The sequence below is a fragment of the Odocoileus virginianus genome, chromosome 8 (assembly GCF_023699985.2).
Source record: "Odocoileus virginianus isolate 20LAN1187 ecotype Illinois chromosome 8, Ovbor_1.2, whole genome shotgun sequence".
Taxonomy (NCBI): Eukaryota; Metazoa; Chordata; class Mammalia; order Artiodactyla; family Cervidae; genus Odocoileus; species Odocoileus virginianus.
This window is the reverse complement of record NC_069681.1, coordinates 20,513,748-20,540,223: the sequence shown is the minus strand read 5'-3', so window position 1 is coordinate 20,540,223 and position 26,476 is coordinate 20,513,748. Positions and strand designations below refer to the sequence as shown.

The 26,476-nt window shown below is 43.4% G+C and overlaps 1 protein-coding gene across 2 annotated transcripts in view; it reads left to right on the top strand.

The window, feature by feature from the left end:
- Positions 1–26,476, top strand: part of SLC25A15 (solute carrier family 25 member 15) — a 39,403-nt gene that overhangs the window by 8,698 nt on the left and 4,229 nt on the right. For both annotated transcript variants that reach the window (XM_070471304.1, XM_070471305.1), the window contains exons 3-5: positions 1,677–1,935; positions 22,435–22,572; positions 25,201–25,370. In XM_070471304.1, the coding sequence (XP_070327405.1) occupies positions 1,677–1,935; positions 22,435–22,572; positions 25,201–25,370 (567 nt within the window). The remainder of the gene's footprint in view (positions 1–1,676; positions 1,936–22,434; positions 22,573–25,200; positions 25,371–26,476) is intronic.

Below are 26,476 nucleotides of genomic sequence, written 5' to 3'. Positions count from 1 at the left end.
TTGTGTATATACATCAGTGCTACACTCTCAATTTGCCTCACCTTCCTTGTGTCCACAAGTCTGTTCTCTATATCTGTGTCTCTATTCCTGCCCTACAAATAGGTTCATCAGTACCATTTTTCTAGAGTCCATATATATATACATTAATACACAGTATTTGTTTTTCTGGCTTCATTCTCTAGGTTCATCCATGTCACTGCAAATGACTCAGTTTCATTCCTTCTTATGGCTGAGTAATATTCCATTGTATATATGTATCACATCTTCTTTATCCATTCATCTGTCTATGGACATCTATGTTGCTTGCCTTCTCTTTAACATTGCAGAGGCTTTAATAACCTCATCCAATGGTTGTGTGTCCTGGCACAAGTAGGGGATGTCCTGGCCCAAGGGGAGGTGGAAGCGTTCACCAGGGACAGTTCCCCAAATGCTGACCCAGTCCAGGGTCTGGGGATAGCACAGGGTTTATTTTGTTGTTCGGTTGCTAAGTCGTGTCTGACTATTTGTGACCCATGGACTGCAGCACGCCAGGCTTCCCTATCCTTCACTATCTCCTGGAGTTTTCTCAAACTCAAGTCTGTTGAGTCACTGGTGCTATCCAGCCATTTTAACCATTTCATCCTATGTTGCCCCCTTCTCCTCTTGCCCTCACACTTTTCCCTGCATCAGGGTCTTTTCCAAAGAGTTGCAGGGTTTATAGATCATTCTCTTCCTCACGTCAGAGTTGTAATTGAATGCAATTTGGATTTTGCTGTATTTAATACACTTAACCGTATGCTGCTGCTGCTGTTAAGTCACTTCAGTCGTGTCCAACTCTGTGTGACCCCATAGACAGCAGCCCACCAGGCTCCTCTGTCCTTGGGATTCTCCAGGCAAGAATACTGGAGTGGATTGCCATTTCCTTCTCCAATGCATGCATGCATGCATGCTCCTTCTACAATAAAAGCATATAAATATGTATGCTAAGCAAAGTAAGTTTCAATCCAGTTCCTGTCTGAATACAAATCATTAATTGGCAGAGTCCAGATAAGAGGTTTTCCCATAGGGTCAAACATTTAGCTCTTTGGGGACTAACAAGGCTCTTTGTTTTCTTTCTCTGTGGCCTAGTCTCCTGTTATTTTTCTGATAGTCATCAGGACCACGGGGCAACAGACAGAGGAGTGATGAACTCTTTCCAGACCATTCCTCTCCCCTTCCTTTTATGTGGACGCACACACAGTTAACCCCTATAAATTAACCACTTGTGTAGCAACCACAATGTTAGGCCCTTATCCTAATCCTCATGCTATCTCTGTAGGGAACTGAGGCTCAGAAGTCACATCACTTGTCCTGGATCTCATAGCAGAATCAGGCTTCAACCCCAGGTGCCTCTGAGCGATGCTCCTGAACACATGTCCCACCTTCGCATCAGGGGCTCTGATTGTTGAACACGTCCTTCTCCCCTGCTGAGTGTGAGCTCCTTCAGGGCTGGGCAGGGGACCCGGCACACAGGGAACCCCCTAGAAGTTTTACTGAACTGGGCTAGAAGGTCTTAGTGGGGGAAGAGGTCAAATAAGATGACGCAGAGGTTAGCCTGGGGGTGGGCTGCCTATCCCTCATCTCCGAGGGTCCCCGGGGCGGTACCCTGCCACGCGGCCATGGACTCGGGCCTGACAAGGACTCTGTCCTGGTTACAGGGGGCACAGCATGTGTCCTGACCGGACAGCCCTTCGATACCATGAAGGTGAAGATGCAGACGTTCCCCAACCTGTACCGGGGCCTCGCCGACTGCTGCCTCAAGACCTACTCCCAAACGGGTTTCTGGGGCTTCTACAAGGGCACCAGCCCCGCGCTCATCGCCAACATCGCCGAGAACTCTGTCCTCTTCATGTGCTACGGCTTCTGCCAGCAGGTGGTGCGGAAAGTGGCTGGGCTGGACCGGCAGGCGAAGCTGAGGTGAGTTGAGGGCGCTGACCCTCTTTGTTTGAAAACCAGCACTTATTTGGCCAAGAGCTTTAAGAGACCTTATTGGGAAGAACATTTCCATTTTTTTGTTTTACCAGTAACCACTTTCTTGATTCTGAAGTGATCCATCACTGTCATACCACTTTCTTGATTCTGAAGTGATCCATCACTGTCATAGGAAACTGGGCAAGCACATACATGTGTGTTATGTAAAAGAGTTGCCCACAGTCCACCACGGAGAACCAGCCACCCTCACCTTCCTCCCATTCTTCAGGAAGATGCTTTTCTTTTTTAAGGATTATTTTTCTTTTCTTTTACTATTATTATTATTATTTTTTGGTTCAGCTGGGTCTTCATTGCTATGCTCGGGCTTTCTTGCTGCAGAGAGTGAGGGGGCTAGTCTTCATTGCAGTGGCTTCTCTTATTGTGGAACACAGGCTCTCGGCACACGGGCGTCAGTAATTGCGTGGACTCAGTGGTTGCAGCACATGGGCTTGGTTGCTCCGTGGCATGTGAAATCTTCCTGGACCAGGGGTTGAACCCGTGTCCCCTGCCTTGGCAGGCATATTCCTATCCACTGTATCACCAGGGAAGTCCAGTTTTTTCCTTTCGATTGGAGCATAGTTCGTTTACAATGTTGTTAGTTTCAGGTGCACACCTGATTCACTCAAGTGAATCAGTTATACATATATTCATTCTTTTTCAGACTGTTTTCCTACATAGGTTATTACAAAATATTGAGTAGAGTTCCCTGTGCTATGCAGTAGGACCTTGTTGGTTATCTATTCTATACACAGTAGTGTGTGTATGTTCATCCCAATCTCCTAATTTATCCCTCCCACCACCATTTCCCCGTTAGTAATTAGAAGTTTGATTCTACGATCTGTGAGTCCATTTCTGCTTTGTAAATAAGTTCATTTGTGCCGTTTTTAAAAATTAGATTCCACCTGTAAGTGGCATCATGTGATATTTGGGGAACATGCTTTTCAAATGCTGCTTGTGGGTGCCACTTCTCGAGGCAAAAGTGCAAAACTTAAACCAGAGATCTGACTTGTGATCTGAGTTTTGGGTTCCACGTCATCAGCAAAATGCAGTCAGAGAGGTTTGACGAGGAAGTTGGAATCTTAAGAAGGGTCAGAGCGTCTGAGAAGATGCAGGTGAGGGTCTGTTTCCTTGGCCACGTGTGCCCCAAACATCAGACTTTGGCGTGTGCTTGGTCGTCTCTTGGGTATTTATTATACAGAGATTAAAGGAATTTGGAAAGCACTGGGACGTTAACCCTTTGCTCTTTTGAACATTGATTTATTTTATTTTATTATTTTCTAAATATTTCTTTTTGGCTGCATTGGGTCCTTGTTGCTGCTCATGGGCTTTCTCTAGTTGGGGCAAGTAGGGGCTACTCTTTGTTGAAATGCACGGGCTTCTCATTGAGGAGGCTGCTCTTCTTGCAGAACACAAGCTCTCCGGCACGGAGGCTTCACTAATTGCAGCTCCCAGGCTAAAGAGCGCAGGCTTAGTCATTGTGGAGCACGGACTTGCCCTGTGGCATATGTGGGATCTTCCCACACCAGGGATCTAACCGGTTTCCCTTGCATTGCAAGGCAGACTCTTAACCACTGGACCACCAGGGAAGCCCTGATTTATTTTGCATCATTTAAAAGTATTCTTAGCTTTCTGGTTGCAGAGGACAGTCTTGGCTGGGTTTTTTGGTGGGAATTTGAGATCCTGTTGAAACCATAGGTCCCATGTGGCTACAGTAGGTTCCCTTTGTACAGAAGTCTTCCCTGCAGCTCCCTGGAGAGGTGCCTGTTTATAGCCAGCCACTTTATCTTGATGGATGGAACTTGTGTTTTTTTTTTTTTTTTTTAAGGCCCGGGACTGGATGAAATCACCCAGGGAGGCGGGTTTGTAGGACTGAGCGTGGATCGTAGGATCATCCAGCAAGGAGGGGTCAGGAAAAAAGAGGAAGTAAAAAAATAAGCAGAAGCCAAAACAGGAGAATGTGGTGTCCCATGTAGACACAGACAGGAAGGGCACAGCTGTGACTGGAGCTCTTCCCACTCGAGGGAGAGACTTTTTAGCTGAAAAAACCTGTAACTTTAGTCTCCTTTAGCATCCTTGGTACCGCTAGTGGTAAAGAACCTGCCTGCCAATTCAGGAGACAAAATGAGACGTGGGTTTGATCCCTGGGTCGGGAAGACCCCCTGCAGGAGGGCATAGCAACCCATTCCAGTACTTTTGCCTGGAGAATCCCATAGATATAGGAGCCTGGAGTTACAAGTTCATGGGGTTGCAAAGAGTCAGACACGACTGAAGCGACATAGCATAGCATTCTTGGAGAAGGACAGAGTAACCACAGGCGATTTGGAGCAGGTCCTGCAGTGAAGAAATCTTCCTGTTTTGCTTGGCTTAACCAGCACCTTTGCCTTTTTTTAAAACAGGAAAAAGAAATAATTTTATTTATTTGTGTCTACGCTGGGTTGTCTTTGCTGCACAGGCTTTTCTCTAGTTGGGAGCAGGGGCTGCTCTGTGTGCCAGCTTCTCACTGTGGCGGCTTCCCTTGTTGCAGAGCACAGGCTCTAGGGCACATGGACTTCAGTAGCTGCAGCTCCAGGGCTCTCGAGCTCAGGCTCAGTAGTTGTGCTTAGTTACTCTTTGGCAGGTAGGGTCCTCCCAGACCAGGGATCAAACCCACATCTCCTACCTTGGCAGGCAAATTCTCCACCAGTGAACCACCCAGGGAAGCCCTCCTTCCTTTTTTTTGGTTTTGGAACTTGGGGGACAGGGACCTGCTGCCTTTTTCATCCCGCAGAGCAGTGTTGCTCATTACCATTGAGCACATGCTGCCTGAGAGCTTGCGAAGCTCTGACATGCATGCCATGCTTCCCTAGCCCTCACCCCGTGGTCCTGTGAGAGCATCCAGATAGGCAGGGACACTGGCACGGACATTGACACGGGCTGACACGTGATGCAGCCAGGACCCCAGCCGTGTCTTCTGCACCCTGCAACCAGCACTCTTCCCATCAGACCACTGATAGGCTCTAGAGTACTTTGTAGCAGACCAGGTCCAGAGGCAAGATTAATAATTCTGCAGGTGCAGCAAAAGCAAAGACCTGCTTGTGGGCACCTGGTGAATTTCTGCAGGGCTGCTGTAAATATTTGTCTGTTCTCGGTTTGAACATGCCCCCCTGGGTGGTGCTCTCTTTCCATCCTTGGCTGGAAGGAGTCTGACACAGCAGGAATATACAGGTACATATTTGTCGAGTGGGTGACAAAAACAGTTGATTCTTACAAATCCCATCCACTCTGACTGCCGCTCGAGCTCCAGGTCTAAACGTTTATACTACAGGCACAGCCTGAGGCCCGTGTCCCTCACCTCGTGCAAAAAGTATTTATTAGAAAGCCAAAGTCCACCGCAGATCAGACTTGGCTTTGTGCTGCCCTGTATCAGCATGCTTGGGATTCGTTCAGGCGTTACTGCCTCTTAGATTGAATAGCCGTCTGCATTTATCAGTGCCACCTTTGTTCCAGCAAGCTTGGCCAACCCTGGTCAATGACTCTAATTGACTGTGGCCTGTCAGCAGGTTGACAGCCCCAGAAGGAGGCCAAGTGCAGATCTGCAGGCTAGCCAAGAGACAAATCATTTAAGCTTTGATTTTGACAAACAAGCCAAGCAGGAGGGAAGTGGGAAGGCTGGAGGGGACAGTGTCTGGCAGTCCTCACCCCTAGAAAGCTGTGTGCCAGTGCAGTTGTGGAGCTGGCTCTTCTGGTAATGCTCTGACATGTCATTCTCTAAAAGGAAGGCCACACTGCAGGCAGTGTCTTCCTTCTGAAAGAGAGCCTGCTCCAAGCCAGCTCTTCTGAGGCCTGGGTGTGCAACAGGCTGGCTTGGCCCTGGGCACCGACTTCACGTTCACCTAAGGCACCAATGCCAGGCCACCAGAGGTAGGAAATCAAATTGAAGAGGTCAGACGGACCTTGGCTTTATGCAGGCACATGTCAACTATTCTGGATTTGGTTCCAGATCATCTTGCAAATTTTTTGGTTTCCCAGTGCATATAAAACTATGTTTACACCGTATTGCAGGCTTCCCTTGTGGCTCAGCTGGTAAAGAATCCACCTACAATGCGGAAGACCTGGGTTTGATTCCTGGATTGGGAAGATCCCCTGGAGGAGGGAAAGGCAATCTGTTAAGTGTGCAATAGTATTTGCCTCAAAAACCAATGTAACTACCTTAATTTTAAAATAGTGGTTTAGTCACTAAGTCATGTCTGAGTCTTGTGACCCTATAGACTGTAGCCCGCCAGGCTCCTCTGTCCATAGGATTTCCCAAGAAAGAATACTGGAGTGGATTGCCATTTCCTTCTCCAGGGATTCTTCCCAACCCAGAGCTCAAACCTAGGTCTCCTGAATGCAGGTGGAACCTAGGAAGCCCAATTTAAAAATACTTCATTGCTAAAAAATGCTAGCCATCATGTGACAACTCAGGGTTGCCACAAACCTTCGATTTAAAAAATGCAGTATCTTCAAAGTACAGTGAAGTGAAGCACAGTAAAGTAAGCTTTGCCTGTAGTAATGTTTGACTCCAGTTTCTGTAACCATTAGTTTACTGTAACTTTTTTTAATGGATTCCAAAACACTATTTTTAAAATTTAATTTTTATTTTATATTGGTGTGTATTTGATTCACAATGTTATTGGTTTCAGGTGTACACTTAAGTGATAATTAGATATATAGATACATATATATCACTGACTATCTCCATTCTTTTTGATTGTTTTCCTATGTAGATTAATATAGAATATTGAGTAGCGTTCCCTGAGCTATATAGTAGGCCCTTGTTGATTGACTGCTAGGAGATCAAACCAGTCTATCCTAAAGGAGATCAGTCCTGAATATTCATTGGAAGGACTGATGCCGAAGTTGAAACTCCAGTACTTTGGCCACCTGATGTAAAGAACTGACTCACTGGAAAAGACCCTGATGCTGGGAAAGATTGAAGGCAGGAGGAGACGGGGATGACAGAGGATGAGATGGTTGGATGGCATCACCGACTCAGTGGACATGAGTTTGCGCAAGCTCCAGAAGTTGGTGATGGACAGGGAAGCCTAGCGTGCTGCAGTCCATGGGGTCACAAAGAGTCAGACACGACTGAGTGACTGAACTGACTTGATTATTTTATATATAGTAGTGTGTATATGTTAATCCCAAACTCCTAACTTATTCCCATGTTTCCCCTTTGGTAACCTTAAGTTTGTTTTTGAAGTCTGTGAGTTTGTTTTTGTAAATAAGTTCATTTGTTTTTTTTTAAGATTCCACATATAAATGATATTGTATGACATTTGTCTTTGATTTATTCACTTAGTATGACAATCTCTTGGTCCATTGATATTGCTGCAAAAGGCATTATTTCATTGCTTTTTTATGGCTGAATAATATTCCATTGTATATATGTACCACATCTTCATTATCCATTCCTCTGTCAATGGACAATTAGATTGCTTCCATGTCTTGACTATTGTAAACAGTGCCTCAGTGAACGGTGGGGTACATGTATCGTTTCAAAGTATGGTTTTGTCTGGATATATGCCTAGAAGTGGGATTGCTGGATCATTTTCTATTTTTATTTCTAATTTTAGTTTTTTAGGAACCTTCACACTGTTCTCCACAGTGGTTGTACAAATTTACATTCCCACCAACAGTATAAGAGGGTTTCCTTTCCTCCATTTGTCTGTAGGCTTTTTGATGATGGCTGTTCTGACCAGTGTGAGGTGATACCTCATTGTAGTTTTGATATGCATTTCTTTAATAATCAGTGATGTGAAACATCTTTCATGTGCTTTTTGACCATCTGTGTATCTTCCTTGGAGAAATGTCTGGATCTTCTGCCCATTTTTTGACTGGGTTGTTTTTTTGGTTAGAGTTCCACAAGCTGTTTGTATATTTTTGGAGATAAATCTCTTGTTGGTTCCTTTGTTTGCAAGTATTTTCTCCCATTCTGTGAGTTGTCTTTTTGTTTTCTTATGGTCTCCTGTGCTGTGCAAATGCTTTGAAGTTTAATTAGGTCCCATTTGTTTGTTTTTATTTTCATCACTCTGGAAGGCAGATTCAAAAAGATATTGCTGCAGTTTGTCAGTGTTCTACCTATGTTTTCCTCTGAGTTTTATAGTATCTGGTCTTGCAAATAGATTTTTAATCCATTTTGAGTTTATTTTTGTGTATGGTGTTAGAGAATGTTCTAATTTCATTCTTTTACCTATAGCTGTCTATTTTTCCCAGCACCACTTATTAAAGAGACTGTCTTTTCTCTATTGTATATTTTTGTCTCCTTTGTCATATATTAATAACCACAGGTGTGTAAGTTTATCTCTGGACTTTCTGTCCTGTTAACGTTGATTCATATTTGTGTTTGTTTGTTTGTTTTTGCCAGTACCATATTGTTTTGATGAGTGTAGCTTTGTAGTCGGAGAAGGCAGTGGCAACCCACTCCAGTACTCTTGCCTGGAAAATCCCATGGACGGAGTAGCCTGGTAGGCTGCAGTCCATGGGGTCACGAAGAGTCGGACACGACTGAGCGACTTCACTTTCACTTTCTCACTCTCACTTGGTTGCAGCATGCGGCATCTTCATTGCCACTCACAGACTCTAGTTGTGACACGCAGGCTTCAGAGCACAGGACCCTGTAGTTGCTGCTCCAGGGCCCAGTTGCCCTGCAGCATGTGGGATCTTTGTTCCCTGACCAGGGATCAAACTCATGTCCCCTGCATTGCAAGGAGGGTTCTTAACCCCTGGACCACCAGGGAAGTCCCATGTTAAAAGTCCTTTAATCATTTTCAATTTCAGTACTTGTGACTGGTCTGTTCTTATTTTCTATTTCTTCCTGTTTCAGTCTTGGAAGCTTGTACCTTTCTAAGAATTTGTCCGTTTCTTCTAGGCTGTCCACTTTGTTGGCATATGGTTGCTTGTACTAGTATCTCTCTCATGGGCTTCCCTGGTGGCTCAGATGGTAAAAAGAATCCACCTGCAATGTGGGAGACCTGGGTTCGATCCCTGAGATGGGAAGATCCCCTGGAGGAGGACATGGCAACCCACTCCAGTATTCTTGCCTGGAGACTCCCCATGGACAGAGGAGCCTGGTGGGTTACAGATCATGGGGGTCACAAAGAGTCGGACACGACTGAGTGACTAAGCACAGTAGTCTCTTACGATCCTTTGTATTTCTGTGGTGTTGGTTGTAACCTCTCCTTTTTTATTTCTAACTATTGGTTTGAGCCCTCTCCCATTTTTTTCTTGATGAGTCTGGCTAAGCTTTTAGTTTCATTGATCTTTTCTATTATTTTCTTCATCTCTTATTTATTTCTGCTCTGGTCTTTGACTTTTTTCCTTTTACTAATGTTGAGTTTTATCTGTTCTTTTTCTAGTTGCTTTAGATGTAAGATTAAGTTTTGTTTTTTTTTTTTTAGATTTTTCTTGTTTCCTAATGTAAGATTGTATTGCTATAAAATTCCCTCATAGAATTGCTTTTGCTGAGTCCCATAGGTTTTGGATTGTTTTGTTTTCATTGTCATTTGTCTCTAGGAAATTTTGTTTTTAACTTTTAAAATTGAAGTATAGTTACTTTTCATGTAGGTAATTTTTTATTGCCTCCTTGATTTCTTCAGTGGTCCGTTGGTTGCTTAGTAACATATTGTTTAGTCTCCATGTATTTGGTGTTTTGTTTTGTTTTGTTTTTTTACAGTTTTCTTGCAATTAATTTCTAATCTCATAGCATTGTGGCTGGAAAAGATGTTTGATATGACTTCAATTTTATTAAATTTACCAAGGGTTGATTTTTGGCCCAGCATGTGACCTATTCTGGAGAATGTTCCATGTGCTCTTGAGAAGAAGGTATACTGCTCTCTGAGGGAATGTTCTATAAATATGAGTTAAGCCTATTTGGTCTTATGTGTCATTTAAGACCTGTGTTTCCTTACTGATTTCCTGTCCTGATGACTGTCCATTGATGTAAGTGGGTTGGTTTACTGTAACTTTAGGACAATTGAATGTGGTAGGTCTGTTAGGCATTTACTTCCAGATGGGAGATAAATCATGGGGGGACCCTTTTACCTGGCAGGCTGTCCTGGGAGTTGCCTTTGGGGTCTTCTGGAGGTCTGTGAGTTGTTCTAGTTGTCAGTGACAGCCTTTTGCTGGGATTTAACAGGTCAGTGTCATGGCCAGGTGTTGCTGTGAGCAGCTCAGTTCTTTGGCCCAACTAAAGGTTGTCCCCACACGTACCACTGGTGCGCTCATGATGGAACACTGCGCCACGGCTTGGAGACCATCTCCTTTGCTGACATCCATGAACTCTCAGGAGTCTTCCTGGCAATTTGTTTCGCATACTTTTCCCCATATTCTTGAACGCTTAGTGAGTTCCAGCTTCACAGCCCTGCTGGTGCCTCAGCCTGGTGGTACTAAGCCCATGTGGGATGAAGGATGAAGTGAAGTCTTCTCTTTCTGTATTTGTGTGCATCCATTCCTCCATCTAGATTTCAAGCTTTGCCATCTGCGCTACAAGCATGGAGCTTGCTGACTCACACTGGCTGGCCCCCTCCTGTGGCACCATTATACCACACCTGTGCCCCTCTGTGGCTGAGCTCCAGGAGGTCATCAGCTGAGCTGGAAAGTTTTTTTGCGATGAGCAACTTTTTGGTTCAAAATTTATCATGGGTTTTCATCTGTTCAGTTCAGTCCAGTCACTCAGTCGTGTCTGACTCTGTGACCCCATGGACTGCAGCACGCCAGGCCTCCCTTCCATCACCAACTTCTGGAGCTTGCTCAAACTCATGTCCATTGAGTCGGTGATGCCATCCAACCATCTCATCTTCTGTCATCCCCTTCTCTTCCCGCCTTCAATCTTTCCCAACATTAGGGTCTTTCTTTTTTTTTTTTTTCTTTTTTTTTCATTTTTTTTATTAGTTGGAGGCTAATTACTTCACAACATTTCAGTGGGTTTTGTCATAGATTGACGTGAATCAGCCATGGAGTTGCATGTATTCCCCATCCTGTTCCCCCCTCCCACCTCCCTCTCCACCCGATTCCTCTGGGTCTTCCCAGTGCACCAGGCCCGAGCACTTGTCTTATGCATCCCACCTGGGCTGATGATCTGTTTCACTATAGATAATATACATGCTGTTCTTTCAAAACATCCCACCCTCGCCTTCTCCCACAGAGTCCACAAGTCTGTTCTGTACATCTATGTCTCTTTTTCTGTTTTGCGTATAGGGTTATCATTACCATCTTTCTAAATTCCATATATATGTGTTAGTATGCTGTAATGGTCTTTATCTTTCTGGCTTACTTCACTCTGTATAATGGGCTCCAGTTTCATCCATCTCATTAGAACTGATTCAAATGAATTCTTTTTAATGGCTGAGTAATATTCCATGGTGTATATGTACCACAGCTTCCTTATCCATTCATCTGCTGATGGGCATCTAGGTTGCTTCCATGTCCTGGCTATTATAAACAGTGCTGCAATGAACATTGGGGTGCACGTGTCTCTTTCGGATCTGGTTTCCTCAGTGTGTATGCCCAGAAGTGAGATTGCTGGGTCATATGGCAGTTCTATTTCCAGTTTTTTAAGAGATCTCCACACTGTTTTCCATAGTGGCTGTACTAGTTTGCATTCCCACCAACAGTGTAAGAGGGTTCCCTTTTCTCCACACCCTCTCCAGCATTTATTGCTTGTAGACTTTTGGATAGCAGCCATCCTGATTGGCGTGTAATGGTACCTCATTGTGGTTTTGATTTGCATTTCTCTGATAATGAGTGATGTTGAGCATCTTTTCATGTGTTTGCTAGCCATCTGTATGTCTTCTTTGGAGAAATGTCTGTTTAGTTCTTTGGCCCATTTTTTGATTGGGTCATTTATTTTTCTGGAATTGAGCTGCAGTAGTTGCTTGTATATTTTTGAGATTAATCCTTTGTCTGTTGCTTCATTTGCTATTATTTTCTCCCAATCTGAGGGCTGTCTTTTCACCTTACTTTCCTTTGTTGTGCAAAAGCTTTTAAGTTTCATTAGGTCCCATTTGTTTATTTTTGCTTTTATTTCCAATATTCTGGGATGTGGGTCATAGAGGATCCTGCTGTGATTTATGTCAGAGAGTGTTTTGCCTATGTTCTCCTCTAGGAGTTTGATAGTTTCTGGTCTTACATTTAGATCTTTAATCCATTTTGAGTTTATTTTTGTGTATGGTGTTAGAAAGTGTTCTAGTTTCATTCTTTTACAAGTGGTTGACCAGTTTTCCCAGCACCACTTGTTAAAGAGGTTGTCTTTTTTCCATTGTATATCCTTGCCTCCTTTGTCGAAGATAAGGTGTCCATAGGTTCGTGGATTTATCTCTGGGCTTTCTATTCTGTTCCATTGATCTATATTTCTGTCTTTGTGCCAGTACCATACTGTCTTGATGACTGTGGCTTTGTAGTAGAGCCTGAAGTCAGGCAGGTTGATTCCTCCAGTTCCATTCTTCTTTCTCAAGATTACTTTGGCTATTCGAGGTTTTTTGTATTTCCATACAAATTGTGAAATTATTTGTTCTAGTTCTGTGAAAAATACCGTTGGTAGCTTGATAGGGATTGCATTGAATCTATAGATTGCTTTGGGTAGAATAGCCATTTTGACAATATTGATTCTTCCAGTCCATGAACACAGTATGTTTCTCCATCTGTTTGTGTCCTCTTTGATTTCTTTCATCAGTGTTTTATAGTTTTCTATGTATAGGTCTTTTGTTTCTTTAGGTAGATATACACCTAAGTATTGTATTCTTTTTGTTGCAATGGTGAATGGTATTGTTTCCTTAATTTCTCTTTCTGTTTTTTCATTGTTAGTGTATAGGAATGCAAGGGATTTCTGTGTGTTAATTTTATATCCTGCAACTTTACTATATTCATTGATTAGCTCTAGTAATTTTCTGGAAGAGTCTTTAGGGTTTTCTATGTAGAGGATCATGTCATCTGCAAACAGCGAGAGTTTCACTTCTTCTTTTCCTATCTGGATTCCTTTTACTTCTTTTTCCGCTCTGATTGCTGTGGCCAACACTTCCAAAACTATGTTGAATAGTAGTGGTGAGATTGGGCACCCTTGTCTTGTTCCTGATTTCAGGGGAAATGTTTTCAATTTTTCACCATTGAGGGTGATGCTTGCTGTGGGTTTGTCATATATAGCTTTTATTATGTTGAGGTATGTTCCTTCTATTCCTGCTTTCTGGAGAGTTTTAATCATAAATGAGTGTTGAATTTTGTCAAAGGCTTTCTCTGCATCGATTGAGATGATCATATAGTTTTTATCTTTCAATTTGTTAATGTGGTGTATTACATTGATTGATTTGCGGATGTTAAAGAATCCTTGCATTCCTGGGATAAAGCCCACTTGGTCATGGTGTATGATTTTTTTAATATGTTGTTGGATTCTGTTTGCTAGAATTTTGTTAAGGATTTTTGCATCTATGTTCATCAGTGATATTGGCCTGTAGTTTTCTTTTTTTGTGGCATCTTTGTCTGGCTTTGGAATTAGGGTGATGGTGGCCTCATAGAATGAGTTTGGAAGTTTACCTTCTGCAATTTTCTGGAAGAGTTTGAGTAAGACAGATGTTAGCTGTTCTCTAAATTTTTGGTAGAATTCAGCTGTGAAACCATCTGGTCCTGGGCTTTTGTTTGCTGGAAGATTTCTGATTACAGTTTCTATTTCCTTGCTTGTGATGGCTCTGTTAAGATCTTCTATTTCTTCCTGGTTCAGTTTTGGAAAGTTATACTTTTCTAAGAATTTGTCCATTTCATCCAAGTTGTCCATTTTATTGGCATAGAGCTGCTGGTAGTAGTCTCTTATGATCCTTTGTATTTCAGTGTTGTCTGTTGTGATCTCTCCATTTTCATTTCTAATTTTGTTAATTTGGTTCTCTCTTTGTTTCTTAATGAGTCTTGCTAATGGTTTGTCAATTTTATTTATTTTTTCAAAAAACCAGCTTTTAGCTTTGTTGATTTTTGCTATGGTCTCTTTAGTTTCTTTTGCATTTATTTCTGCCCTAATTTTTTTTTTTCATTTATTTTTATTAGTTGGAGGCTAATTACTTTACAACATTGCAGTGGTTTTTGTCATACATTGAAATGAATTAGCCATGGATTTACATGTATTCCCCATCCCAGTCCCCCCTCCCACCTCCCTCTCCACCCGATCCCTCTGGGTCTTCCCAGTGCACCAGGCCCGAGCACTTGTCTCATGCATCCAACCTGGGCTGATGATCTGTTTCACCCTAGATAATATACATGTTTCGATGCTGTTCTGTTGAAACACCCCACCCTCGCCTTCTCCCACAGAGTCCACAAGTCTGTTCTATACATCTGAGTCTCTTTTTTTGTTTTGCATATAGGGTTATCGTTAGCATCTTTCTAAATTCCATATATATGTGTTAGTATACTGTAATGGTCTTTATCTTTCTGACTTACTTCACTCTGTATAATGGGCTCCAGTTTCATCCATCTCATTAGAACTGATTCAAATGAATTCTTTTTAATGTCTGCCCTAATTTTTAAGATTTCTTTCCTTCTACTAACCCTGGGGTTCTTAATTTCTTCCTTCTCTAATTCCTTTAGGTGTAGAGTTAGGTTATTTATTTGGCTTTTTTCTTGTTTCTTGATGTAAGCCTGTAATGCTATGAACCTTCCCCTTAGCACTGCTTTTACAGTGTCCCATAGGTTTTGGGTTGTTGTGTTTTCATTTTCATTCATTTCTATGCATATTTTGATTTCTTTTTTAATTTCTTCTATGATTTGTTGGTTATTCAGAAGCGTGTTATTTAGCCTCCATATGTTTGAATTTTTAACAATTTTTTTCCTGTAACTGAGATCTAATCTTACTGCACTGTGGTCAGAAAAGATGACTGGAATGATTTCAATTTTTTTGAATTTTCCAAGACCAGATTTATGGCCCAGGATGTGATCTATTCTGGAGAAGGTTCCATGTGCACTTGAGAAAAAGGTGAAGTTGATTGTTTTGGGGTGAAATGTCCTGTAGATATCAATTAGGTCTAGCTGGTCCATTGTGTCATTTAAGGTTTGTGTTTCCTTGTTAATTTTCTGTTTAGTTGATCTATCCATGGGTGTGAGTGGGGTATTAAAGTCTCCCACTATTATTGTGTTACTATTAATTTCCTCTTTCATACTTGTTAGCGTTTGCCATACATATTGCGGTGCTCCTATGTTGGGTGCATACATATTTGTAATTGTTATACCTTCTTCTTGGATTGATCCTTTGATCATTATGTAGTGTCCTTCTTTGTCTCTTCACAGCCTTTATTTGAAAGTCTGTTTTATCTGATATGAGTATTGCGACTCCTGCTTTCTTTTGGTCTCTTTTTTCTAGCCCTTCACTTCTAGTCTGTATGTGTCCCTTGTTTTGAGGTGGGTCTCTTGTAGACAGCATATATAGGGGTCTTGTTTTCGTATCCATTCAGCCAATCTTTGTCTTTTGGTTGGGGCATTCAACCCATTTACATTTAAGGTAATTATTGATAGGTGTGGTCCCATTGCCATTTACTTTGTTGTTTTGGGTTCATGTTTATACAACCTTTCTGCATTTCCTGTCTAGAGAAGATCCTTTAGCATTTGTTGAAGAGCTGGTTTGGTGGTGCTGAATTCTCTCAGCTTTTGCTTGTCTGTAAAGCTTTTGAATTCTCCTTCATATCTGAATGAGATCCTTGCTGGGTACAGTAATCTAGGTTGTAGTTTATTCTCTTTCATTACTTTAAGTATGTCCTGCCATTCCCTTCTGACCTGGAGGGTTTCTATTGATAGATCAGCTGTTATCCTTATGGGAATCCCTTTGTGTGTTATTTGTTGTTTCTCCCTTGCTACTTTTAATATTTGTTCTTTGTGTTTGATCTTTGTTAATTTGATTAATATGTGTCTTGGGGTGTTTCGCCTTGGGTTTATCCTGTCTGGGACTCTCTGGGTTTCTTGGACTTGGGTGGCTATTTCCTTCCCCATTTTAGGGAAGTTTTCAGCTATTATCTCCTCGAGTATTTTCTCATGGCCTTTCTTTTTGTCTTCTTCTTCTGGGACTCCTATGATTCGAATGTTGGGGCGTTTCACATTGTCCCAGAGATCCCTGAGGTTGTCCTCATTTCTTTTGATTCTTTTTTCTTTTTTCCTCTCTGCTTCATTTATTTCCACCATTTGATCTTCTACCTCACTTATCCTATCTTCTGTCTCTGTTATTCTACTCTTGGTTCCCTCCAGAGTGTTTTTGATCTCATTTATTGCATTATTCATTTTTAATAGACTCTTTTTTATTTCTTCTAGGTCTTTATTAAACATTTCTTGCATCTTCTCAATCCTTGTCTCCAGGCTATTTATCTGTAACTCCATTTTGTTTTCAAGATTTTGGATCATTTTTATTATCATTATTCTAAATTCTTTTTCAGGTAGATTCCCTCTCCTCCTCTTTTGTTTGACTTGGTGGGCAGTTTTCATGTTCCTTTACCTGTTGGTTATTTCTCTTCCTTTTCATCTTGTTTAGATTGCTGTGTCTGGAGTGGGCTTTCTGTATTCTTGTGGTCTGAGGTTCCTTTTTATTGTGGAGGTTTTACCCAGTGGGTGGGGTTGGACGATTGGCTTGTCAAGGTTTCCTGGTTAGGGAAGCTTGTGTTGGTGTTCTGGTGCGTGGAACTTGATTTCTTCTCTCTGGAGTGCAATGGAGTGCCCAGTAATGAGTTTTGAGATGGGTCTATGTGTTAGGTGTGACCTTGGGCAGCCTGTATGTTGACGTTCAAGGCTATGTTCCTGGTTGCTGGGGAATATGCGTGGTATGTCTTGCTCTAAAACTTATTGGCTCTTGGGTGGTAGTTGGTTTCAGTGTGGGTATGGAGGCTTTTGGATGGTCTCTTATTACTTAAAGTTCCGTGTATTCAGGAGTTTTCTGGTGTTCTCAGGTTTTGGGCTTAAGTCTCCTGCCTCTGGATTTCAGTTTTATTCTTACAGTAATCTCAAGACTTCTCCAACTATACAGCACTGATAATAAAACTTCTAGGTTAATGGCAAAAAGATTCTCCCCCATTAGGGACACCCAGAAAGGTTCACAGAATTACACGAAGAAGAGGAGATGGAGGAGGGAGATAGAGATGAGCAGGAGGAGAAAAAGGGGGACTCAAGAGGAGAGAGACAGTTCTACGCAGTTGTCTCTTCCCAGAGTGTTCTCCGTAGCCCAGACACTCACAAAGATTCACGTAATTGGATTGGGAAGAGAAGGGGAAAGGAGGAAATAGAGGTGTTCTGAGGTAGAAAACGGAGAGTCAAGATTGGGAGAGAATAATCAACACACTCCTGAATAAAAATGGGAACTGAATATTGGATTTTTAAATGTCCACAATTTATATCATATACTGAAAAACAAAGATTAAAAATCTAGAGTAGAGGTTAGACTCTTAAAAATAGTATATTAAAAACAAAAACCAAAACACACAAAAAAATTTTAGAAATATATATGAAGTTTGGTTTAAAAATAGGGCTTCTTTTTTTTTGTAAGGTTATAGTGTAATGAAAATGAAAATTAAGGAGTAGTAGGGGAGTAATAGAAGACTTTAAAAGGAAATAAGAGAAAAAGAAAAATAGAAAATAGAGAAAAAGGAAAAAAAGAAAAAAATTTTTCCTAATTAAAAAAATTGTAAAAATCTATGAAAATGAAAGTTAAGGAGTAATGGGGGAGTAATAGGGAATTTTAAAAGAAAATAAAAGAGAAAAAAGAAGAAAAAAAAAATTTTTTTTTTAACTTAAGAAAAAAAAAAAAAGTAAAAATATATCTAGGAATTTCTCTGGAGCCGTTGCGGTCAGTGTGGGTTTGGATCAGTTCCTCGTTCCTGCTTACACTTCTCGATATCTACAGGCCCCTTCCAGTGTAGTCGGTGTTACCTACAGGGATTTTAATCTGTTGCACCGGTCCCTTCTGAAGCGGTTTCCTTTGTTTATTTGGCTTCTGTTTGCCGGTCTCTTCAGTGTCTAATTTCCGCCCTGACACAGGCGGGCAGAGGTGGACTCTTATTCAGGTTGCTAGTTCCGTCGCGCTGCGGGGAGGGGCTGGAGCTGCTTTCCCCTCTACGCTGCTCAGGCTCCCGGCTGTTCTATATGCAGCGCGCCCTGTGCTGCGCGCGCGGTTCCAGCCCTTGGGTGTTCTACAAAGCCCAGAACAAAAAGCTGCGCCTGCTTTTTGTGCCTTCCCCGCCCTAGCGGCTCAGGCAGCCAGCAGCTTGACGGGCGCACTCTCCCTGGCGCGGCGCGCCTTCTCCCCTCCGTGGTCCCCAGCCCCAGTCCCCGCCCGTGCTGGTCGGGTGCCTGCGCCCTGTGTCTCACCACGACCCTCCCGGCAGATGTCGACCATCCAGAATCTCAGGAGGTCTTTGATTAGAAACTGGAGGCCTGTTTGCAGTGCGGTAGAGGCTGCTGTCCTTGGGGCCGAGCCGGCCCCTTTCCCCTCCCCACTGCCTCCTGCCTGGGGGTGGGGGTGGGGGTGGGGGTGGGGGTGGGCTGGGCCGGTCCGCTGCCGGCTAGCTCTTCCCTGGACTTGCTTAGGCCCTTTGTTCTGCGAACAGCCGGCAGTGTGTTCTCCGGCCATTTAATTTTCTCTCTCTCTTTTGCTGTCCCACAGTTTAAGTTGCTATCTCACAAAAGCTCCCTCTGATTGTCCTCAGGGCACTCAGGCCCGGTCCTTACCCTAAGCAAAGCCGCCTGCTCCTCTCCGTTCCACCCCCACTTGCTGGTGGCGGATGTGGGCGTCTGGGGTACTTTTCTGCTGGGAGTTGCTTTTAGGCACGTAATCTGTGGGTTTTATTTATTGTTCCCCTCCCAGTCAGGTTCCCCAGACCTGCCAGTGCAAGGGTTTCCTGGTGTTTGGAAACTTCCTCTATTAAGACCCCCTTCCCGGGACGGATCTCCGTCCTTAGCTCTTTTGTCTCTCTTTTTATCTTTTATATTTTGTCCTACCTCCTTTCGAAGACAATGGGTTGCTTTTCTGGGCACCTGATGACCTCAGCTAGCGATCAGAAGTTGTTTTGTGAAGTTTGCTCTGCGTTCCGTTATTCTTTTGATGAATTTGTAGGGGAGAAAGTGGTCTCCCCGTCCTGTTCCTCCGCCATCTTGGCTCCTCCCTTCATCAGGGTCTTTCAAATGAGTCAGCTCTTCACATGCCCTGGTGGCTCAGACGGTAAAGTGTCTGCCTACAACGTTGGAGACAGGGGTTCAATTCCTGGGTCAGAAAGATTTCCTGGAGAAGGAAATGACAACCCACTCCAGTATTCTTGCCTGGAAAACCCCATGGACGGAGGAACCTGGTAGGCTACAGTCCATGGGGTCACAAAGAGTTGGACACAACTGAGTGACTTCCCTTTTTTTCTTTCTTCACATCAGATGGCCAAAGTATTGGAGTTTCAGCTTCAGAATCAGTCCTTTCAATGAAAATTCAGGACTGATTTCCTTTAGGATGGACTGGTTAGATCTCCTTGCAGTCCAAGGGACTCTCAAGAGTCTTCTCCAACACCACAGTTCAAAAGCATCAATTCTTCTGCGCTCAGCTTTCTTTATAGTCCAACTCTCACATCCATACATGACTACTGAAAAAACCATAGCCTTGACTAGATGGACCTTTGTTGACAAAGCAACATCTCTGCCTTTTAATATGCTGTCTAGGTTGGTCATAACTTTCCTTCCAAGGAGTAAGCATCTTTTAATTTCATGGCTGCAATCACCATCTGCAGTGATTTTGGAGCCCAAAAAAATAGTCAGCCACTGTTTCCGCTGTTTCCCCATTTATTTGCCATGAAGTGATGGGACCAGATGCCATGATCTTAGCTTCCTGAATGTTGAGTTTTAAGCAAACTTTTTCTCTCTCCTCTTTCACTTTCATCAAGAGGCTCTTTAGTTCTTCTTCACTTTCTGCCATAAAGGTGGTGTCATCTGCATATCTGAGGTTATTGATATTTCTCCTGGCAATCTTGATTCCAGCTTGTGCTTCATCTAGCCCAGCGTTTCTCATGATGTACTCTGCATATAAGTTAAATAAGCAGGGTGACAATATACAGCCTTGACGTACTCCTTTTCCTATTTGGAACCAGTCTATTGGTCCATGTCCAGTTCTAACTGTTGCTTCCTGACCTGCATACAGGTTTCTCAAGAGACAGGTCAGGTGGTCTGGTATTCCCATCTCTTTCAGAATTTTCCACAGTTTATTGTGATCCACACAGTCAAAGGCTTTGGCATAATCAATAAAGCAGAAATAGATGTTTTTCTAGGATTCTCTTGCTTTTTCAATGATCCAGCAGATGTTGGCAATTTGATCTCTGGTTCCTCTGCCTTTTCTAAAACTAGCTTGAATATCTGAAAGCTCACGGTTCACATATTGCTGAAGCCTGGCTTGGAGAATTTTGAGCATTACTTCACTAGCGTGTGAGATGAGTGCAATTGTGTGGTAGTTTGAGCATTCTTTGGCATTGCCTTTCTTAGGGATTGGAGTGAAAACTGACCTTTTCCAGTCCTGTGGCCACTGCTGAGTTTTCCAAATTTGCTGACATTTTGAGTGCAGCAGTTTCACAGCATCATCTTTTAGGATTTGAAATAGCTCAACTGGAACACATGTAAATCCATGGCTGATTCATGTCAATGTATGGCAAAAACCACTACAATATTGTAAAGGAATTAGCCTCCAACTAATAAAAATGGAAAAAAAAATGCAATAGCTCACTGGGATTCCATCACCTCCACCAGCTTTGTTCGTAGTGATTTCTAAGGCCCACTTGACTTCACATCCAGGATGTCTGGCTCCAGGTAAGTGATCACACCATCTTGATTTTCTGGGTCATGAAGATCTTTTTTGTACAGTTCTTCTGTGTATTCTTGCCATCTCTTCTTAATATCTTCTGCTTCTGTTAGGTCCCTACCATTTCTGTCCTTTCTTGAGCCCATCTTTGCATGAAATGTTCCCTTAATGTCTCTAATTTTCTTGAAGAGATCTCTAGTCTTTCCCATTCTATTGTTTTCTTCTATTTTGTATTGATCACTGAGGAAAGCTTTCTTATCTCTCTCTGCTATTCTTTGGAACTCTGCATTCAAATGGATATATTTTTCCTTTTCTCCTTTGCTTTTCACTTCTCTTCTTTTGACAGCTGTTTGTAAGGCCTCCTCAGACAGCCATTTTGCTTTTTTGCATTTCTTTTTCTTGGGGATGGTCTTGATCCCTGTCTCCTGTACAATGTCATGAACCTCCGTCCATAGTTCATCAGGCACTCTATCAGATCTAGTCCCTTCAAGGGACTCTCAAGAGTCTTCTCCAATACCACAGTTCAAAAGCATGAATTCTTCGGTGCTCAGCTTTCTTTATAGTCCAACTCTCACATCCATACATGACCACTGGAAAAACCATAGCCTTGACTAGACAGACCTTTGTTGGCAAAGTAATGTCTCTGCTTTTTAATAAGCTGTCTAGGTTGGTCATCACTTTCCTTCCAAGGAGTAAGCGTCTTTTAATTTCATGGCTGCAGTCACCATCTGCAGTGATTTTGGAGCCCCAAAAAATAAACTCAGCCATTGTTTCCACTGTTTCCCCATCTATTTGCCATGAAGTGATGGGACCAGATGCCATGATCTTAGTTTCATCTGTAGTAGTTACATTACACTTGTGGTTGCTCTGGGCTGGATGCAGGGCACATAGGGATGGCCTTGAAAACTAGTTTTATTTAAAGCTCAGCAGCAAACACACTGAAGTATTAATGGAGTATATGTTCGAGGTGGTGGGACCTTAGGGAATTTTTTCTTCCAAACTTGGTTTCTCTGTGTCACTTTCTGTCTTAGTTCTGACTGCTAGAACAAAATACCCTGGACTGAGTGGTTTAAAAACAAACATTTGTTTCTCACGGTTCTGGAGGCTAGGAAGTCTAGGAATGAGGTAGGTGCTGGCTGATATGGTGTCCAGCGAGGGCCATCTCCTGGTTTGCAGAGGGCCGCCTGTCCTCTCACATGGTGGAGAGAACAGCAGCCAGCTCTCCAGTCTCTTCCACAATCACATCAGGACTCCGTCTCAAACTAATTACCCCCCAAAGACTTTCCTCCAGGTACTGTCACATGGAGGGTGAATGCCTCAGCACTGGAATCTGGGGGTGGGGTCCAGGCCATAGCTGTATGACTAATAAAAGAAGCATGGGTTTATCATCAGAGAGACTCGGGTTTAAAGCCTAGCATTGCCACTTAGCACCTGTGTGACTGAGCACATGGGTATCATCTCTTAAGCATCATTTTCCCTGGAAGTCAGGATGCTGCTATCGCCCCCATGGGGTGGTGGGCTCCTCGGAGGAAGCCTGGTGGGCGCTGAAAGAGCGTCCCTCTCTGCCTGAGCTCACTCTGCTTTACCATCCGTGTTGGAGCCTGCCCAGTGCCGAGCGAGTGAGTAACGGGCCGCCTGTGCTTGCACCCTCCCAGTGATCTGCAGAACGCAGCTGCCGGCTCCTTCGCCTCTGCCTTTGCTGCCCTGGTCCTCTGCCCCACGGAGCTGGTGAAGTGCCGGCTGCAGACCATGTACGAGATGGAGACGTCGGGCAAGATAGCCAAAAGCCAGAAGTAAGCGCTGCCTGGGTACAAACGTCACGTTGCCTTGGTGTAATGAATATTTTTAAATTTTATATTATGCTATAATTAAGAAGCAAAAGAGTTTATCTACTCCAAACACCCCCCACGCCCACCAATCAGAGAATACTTTTCTGAATGGACAGTCTGGGATGGTTGGACCCACCACCCACCCCAGAATGTAGGCAAAAGATTTTAACAATGATTTATTATTTTTCCTAATTTAAAAAAAAAATTTTTTTTGGTGGGGGAAGGCTGTGCCATGAGGTATGTGGGATCTTGGTGCTGCAATCAGGGATTGAACCTGCTCCCCATGCATTGGAAGTGTGTAGTCTTAACCACTGAACTATCAGGGAAGTCCCTGTAGGCAAATATTTCATATCCTAAAAGTGGGGAAGCAGGGCTTCTACCTCATTTGGCCTGTGGAGAGCCTAAGGTGTGACCTCCATATATACCTAGAAACACATAGCAGTGGCTTTGGGGCTGAGGCTGCGCTTTCCTAGGTGCCACTTTGGATTCTGGGGTGAATATTTGCTCACTACCCAGTTTCACATCAGTGCTCATGCTAAGCACACCAGATCCTGGTGACTTCTTTTCCCCCTTCCCTAATCCTTCAAGTGCCCCTGGAGAGGGGAATGTCTTCCCACTCCGGTATTCTTGCCTTGAGAATCCCACGGACAGAGGAGCCTGGCAGGCTACAATCCATGGGGTCACAGAGTCAGACATGACCTAGTGACTAAACAACAAGAAGAAGTCCTTTAAGTATACCTACAAAGGGCCCAAATTCTGAAAACATTCATCAAACCCTTGTAAGCTTAGCAAGTCTTCAGTAATTGAGTTATCCCATGAATGTATGAATCATATACATTATTTATTATTTGAATTAAAAACCAATTTATTATCCTTATTCATCCCAAATTTGCTTATTTATCTTAACTAAGTAAAGGTTTGGTCATGGGTATTGCTCAGGTTAACTCAAAAGCCAATAAATAAACTGCTGGGAAGAACTGGTGGATAAACTGACCATTTTCCGAGTCGTCAGTTTCCTTCCAATGAAAACGGGGTTCATAATAGCACCCTATTTCCTGCAGCCAAGAGATTCATTACAACCTATTTGAATCTATTATTCATATCCTAGAAGGTCAAAAGTCTTTAATGCTTTTTTTCATGAAATACAGTGTACACACAGTAACAGAAACACACCCAGAAATCATAGGAAATCCCAAGTGTGCGGTTCCACAAATAGTCACAAATGAACCTTTTTGTCAGCTGGTGCCCAGATGAATAGTGCATTAACAGCACCCAGAAAGTTGTCTCTTGAAAGCAGTTTAAAGTATTTTTAAAGAAAGTAATTGTTAGATCCAAAGGACTCTGGTAGATGGACACCCTGTACAAAAGGAAACATGTTTTAGGTACAGCAGTGCCCAATCTGGGAATATGGTAGCTGAGGGTTGAGACCCGTCTTGGAACCAGGCTAACTGTGTTGAGTTGAATTACTTTGTGTGTGCATGCATCAGTCGCTCGATTGTGTCCAACCATTTGCGACCCTACGGACTATAGCCTGCCAGGCTCCTCTGTCCATGGGATTCTCGAGACAAGAGCATGGGAATGGGCTGCCATGCCCTTCTCCAGGGGATCTTCCCCACCCAGGTATCGAATCCGCGTCTCCTGAGTTTTCTGCATTGGCAGGAGGGTTCTTTCCCTGCTGGGCCATCAGGGAAACCCTGGCTTACTTTACTTCTTCAGTATAGAAAGAGAGGGCACTGCAGGCAGGGACTGGCTAGTGGATAATGCCTGGGAAGGCAGATCATCAATAAAAGCAGGTGGCCTTTGTTACCTGGGGCCTGATCCCTCTCTGGTCCAAGCCAGGTCACCTGTTGAGAATACAGTGAGGAGCCTGCCAAACAGGCTTGGTTTCTGGTGCTATCGGGAATGGGCCTCCCACTCCCCACCCCCGACACCATCAGGAAGAAGAGCCTGCACAGAGAGTGCCGTGTTCAGGCTGCCTCAGGCTCTGATCTGCTTCAAGTAAAAAATTCTTACGCACCTGCCCCTGTAAGAACTAAATACTGGGTGAGTCTAGCCTGACATAGTTCAGCTCTTGGAATTTTTTTTGTTCTTGCCTTTAAGTAACATGTACGGCTCCTTGCTCACTTCCCTGGATGGAAGCAAAACAAAACCCTAAACACCTGAACAATCAGTTCGCTCAAAATATACCAGCTCAAAAGAAAGGCTGAGGAGATAGAAATTGAGGGCGGTAAGGGGACTGGGCATGAACAATGCCATTTTATTCTCGCCGAGTTTGGACAATCTCATTGTAGTTTCACTTAATCACTATTGAAAAAAATGGGTGTAATTGGCTCTTTTAGATCTTTGATAATGATTTCTAGAAATTATGCATTCATTTTAATAAAATATCTTTACATGGACCAGCTCAAGTGATAAACTTGTTATAAAATAATTGTATCTGTTTGGGAGATTTCCTTCCCACAGAAGCCTTTTAGGGCTGGAATCCTGGTTGCTCTGTTTATAAAATGAGCTGCTTGGTGGTCAGAGCTCCGTCGGGTCTACGGGATGGATGTGAACGTTGTCCTAACTGTCTGTCACCCTGTCTCCACCCAGCACAGTCTGGTCTGTCGTGAAGACTGTCTTTAGGAAGGACGGCCCCTTGGGCTTCTACCACGGACTCTCAAGTACTTTACTGCGAGAAGTACCAGGCTACTTCTTCTTTTTCGGTGGCTATGAACTGAGCCGGTCATTTTTTGCCTCGGGGAGATCGAAAGACGAATTAGGTAAGCCTGTTGGCTAGGACCACAGGTGGGTTTGAAGTGTTGGCTTCTGGGTGGTGGTGGTTGCTATGGAATCTGTGCACAGCGGGTTCGCATGGCCCTAGGTGACTCTGGATGCCAGGGAGTAACCGTAGTGGCAAGTGGTAGCTAGCACCTTCCTCCCACCTAGGTAATTTCCTCAGGGTAGGGGCTGGAGCAAGACTTTCCAGACTTATTTTACTGGAATACCATTTGTGCATTCTCTCCAGGTCCATTTTAAGGAAGATTGCAGACATCATTTTTCCTGGAGGAAATCACCCATAAAGCATCTCTGAATAAGTTTAAACTTAGTAATAAATCTTGATAGCGTGTGTGTGTGTGTTTTTTTTTCCCAAAGGTTTTTTTGGATGTGGACCATTTCTTTTTAAAGTCTTTATTGAATTTGTTACAACATTGCTTGTTTTGTGTTTTGGTTTTTTTGGCTATGCAGCATGTGGGATCTTATCTCTGACCAGGGATCAAAGCCACGCCCCTCTGCAGTGGAAGGTGAAGTCTTAACCACTGGACCACCAGGGAAGTCCCCTTGATAGATAGTATTTTGATAGCAATGGGAAGGGTCCTTCCTTCTCATTTATCCTCATTAGTGGCTTGACCCAATGCTTGGCTTGTGGGGGATTACTTTTTTTTCTTAAACACCTCCTTTCAGTGTTTGGACCTGTTCTGAGGATCATCGTGCTCTCAGGCTTAACTGTCATGTTTAATAAGATAACTTTAGTTTTTCTCTGTAAAGGAAGAATCGGGGCTGTAGGGTATTAATATACTAAAATACTTAAGAGAAAGTTGAAAAAAGATGCAGCCTGTGTTTCCGTGGCCTCTATTCTTACTCCTCGTGGCAGGCTGTTGCCATGCTGCTGGGGCCTGCTGGTTCTGGCGGGGGGTGGGGGGCAGGCCTCTGGAGGACACGGCAGGAGGGCCACAGCCACCAGCCTAAATCTGACCCTCACTGGAGCTGCCCCTGGTCCTGGCATCATGAGGGATGGCCCTAGGCTATCACAAGGAACCTGTGCTCTTGGATTGTTGCCCCAGAGAACTGTGCTCCGCAGCTTCCCAGTTGGTGATTGCACCCACCT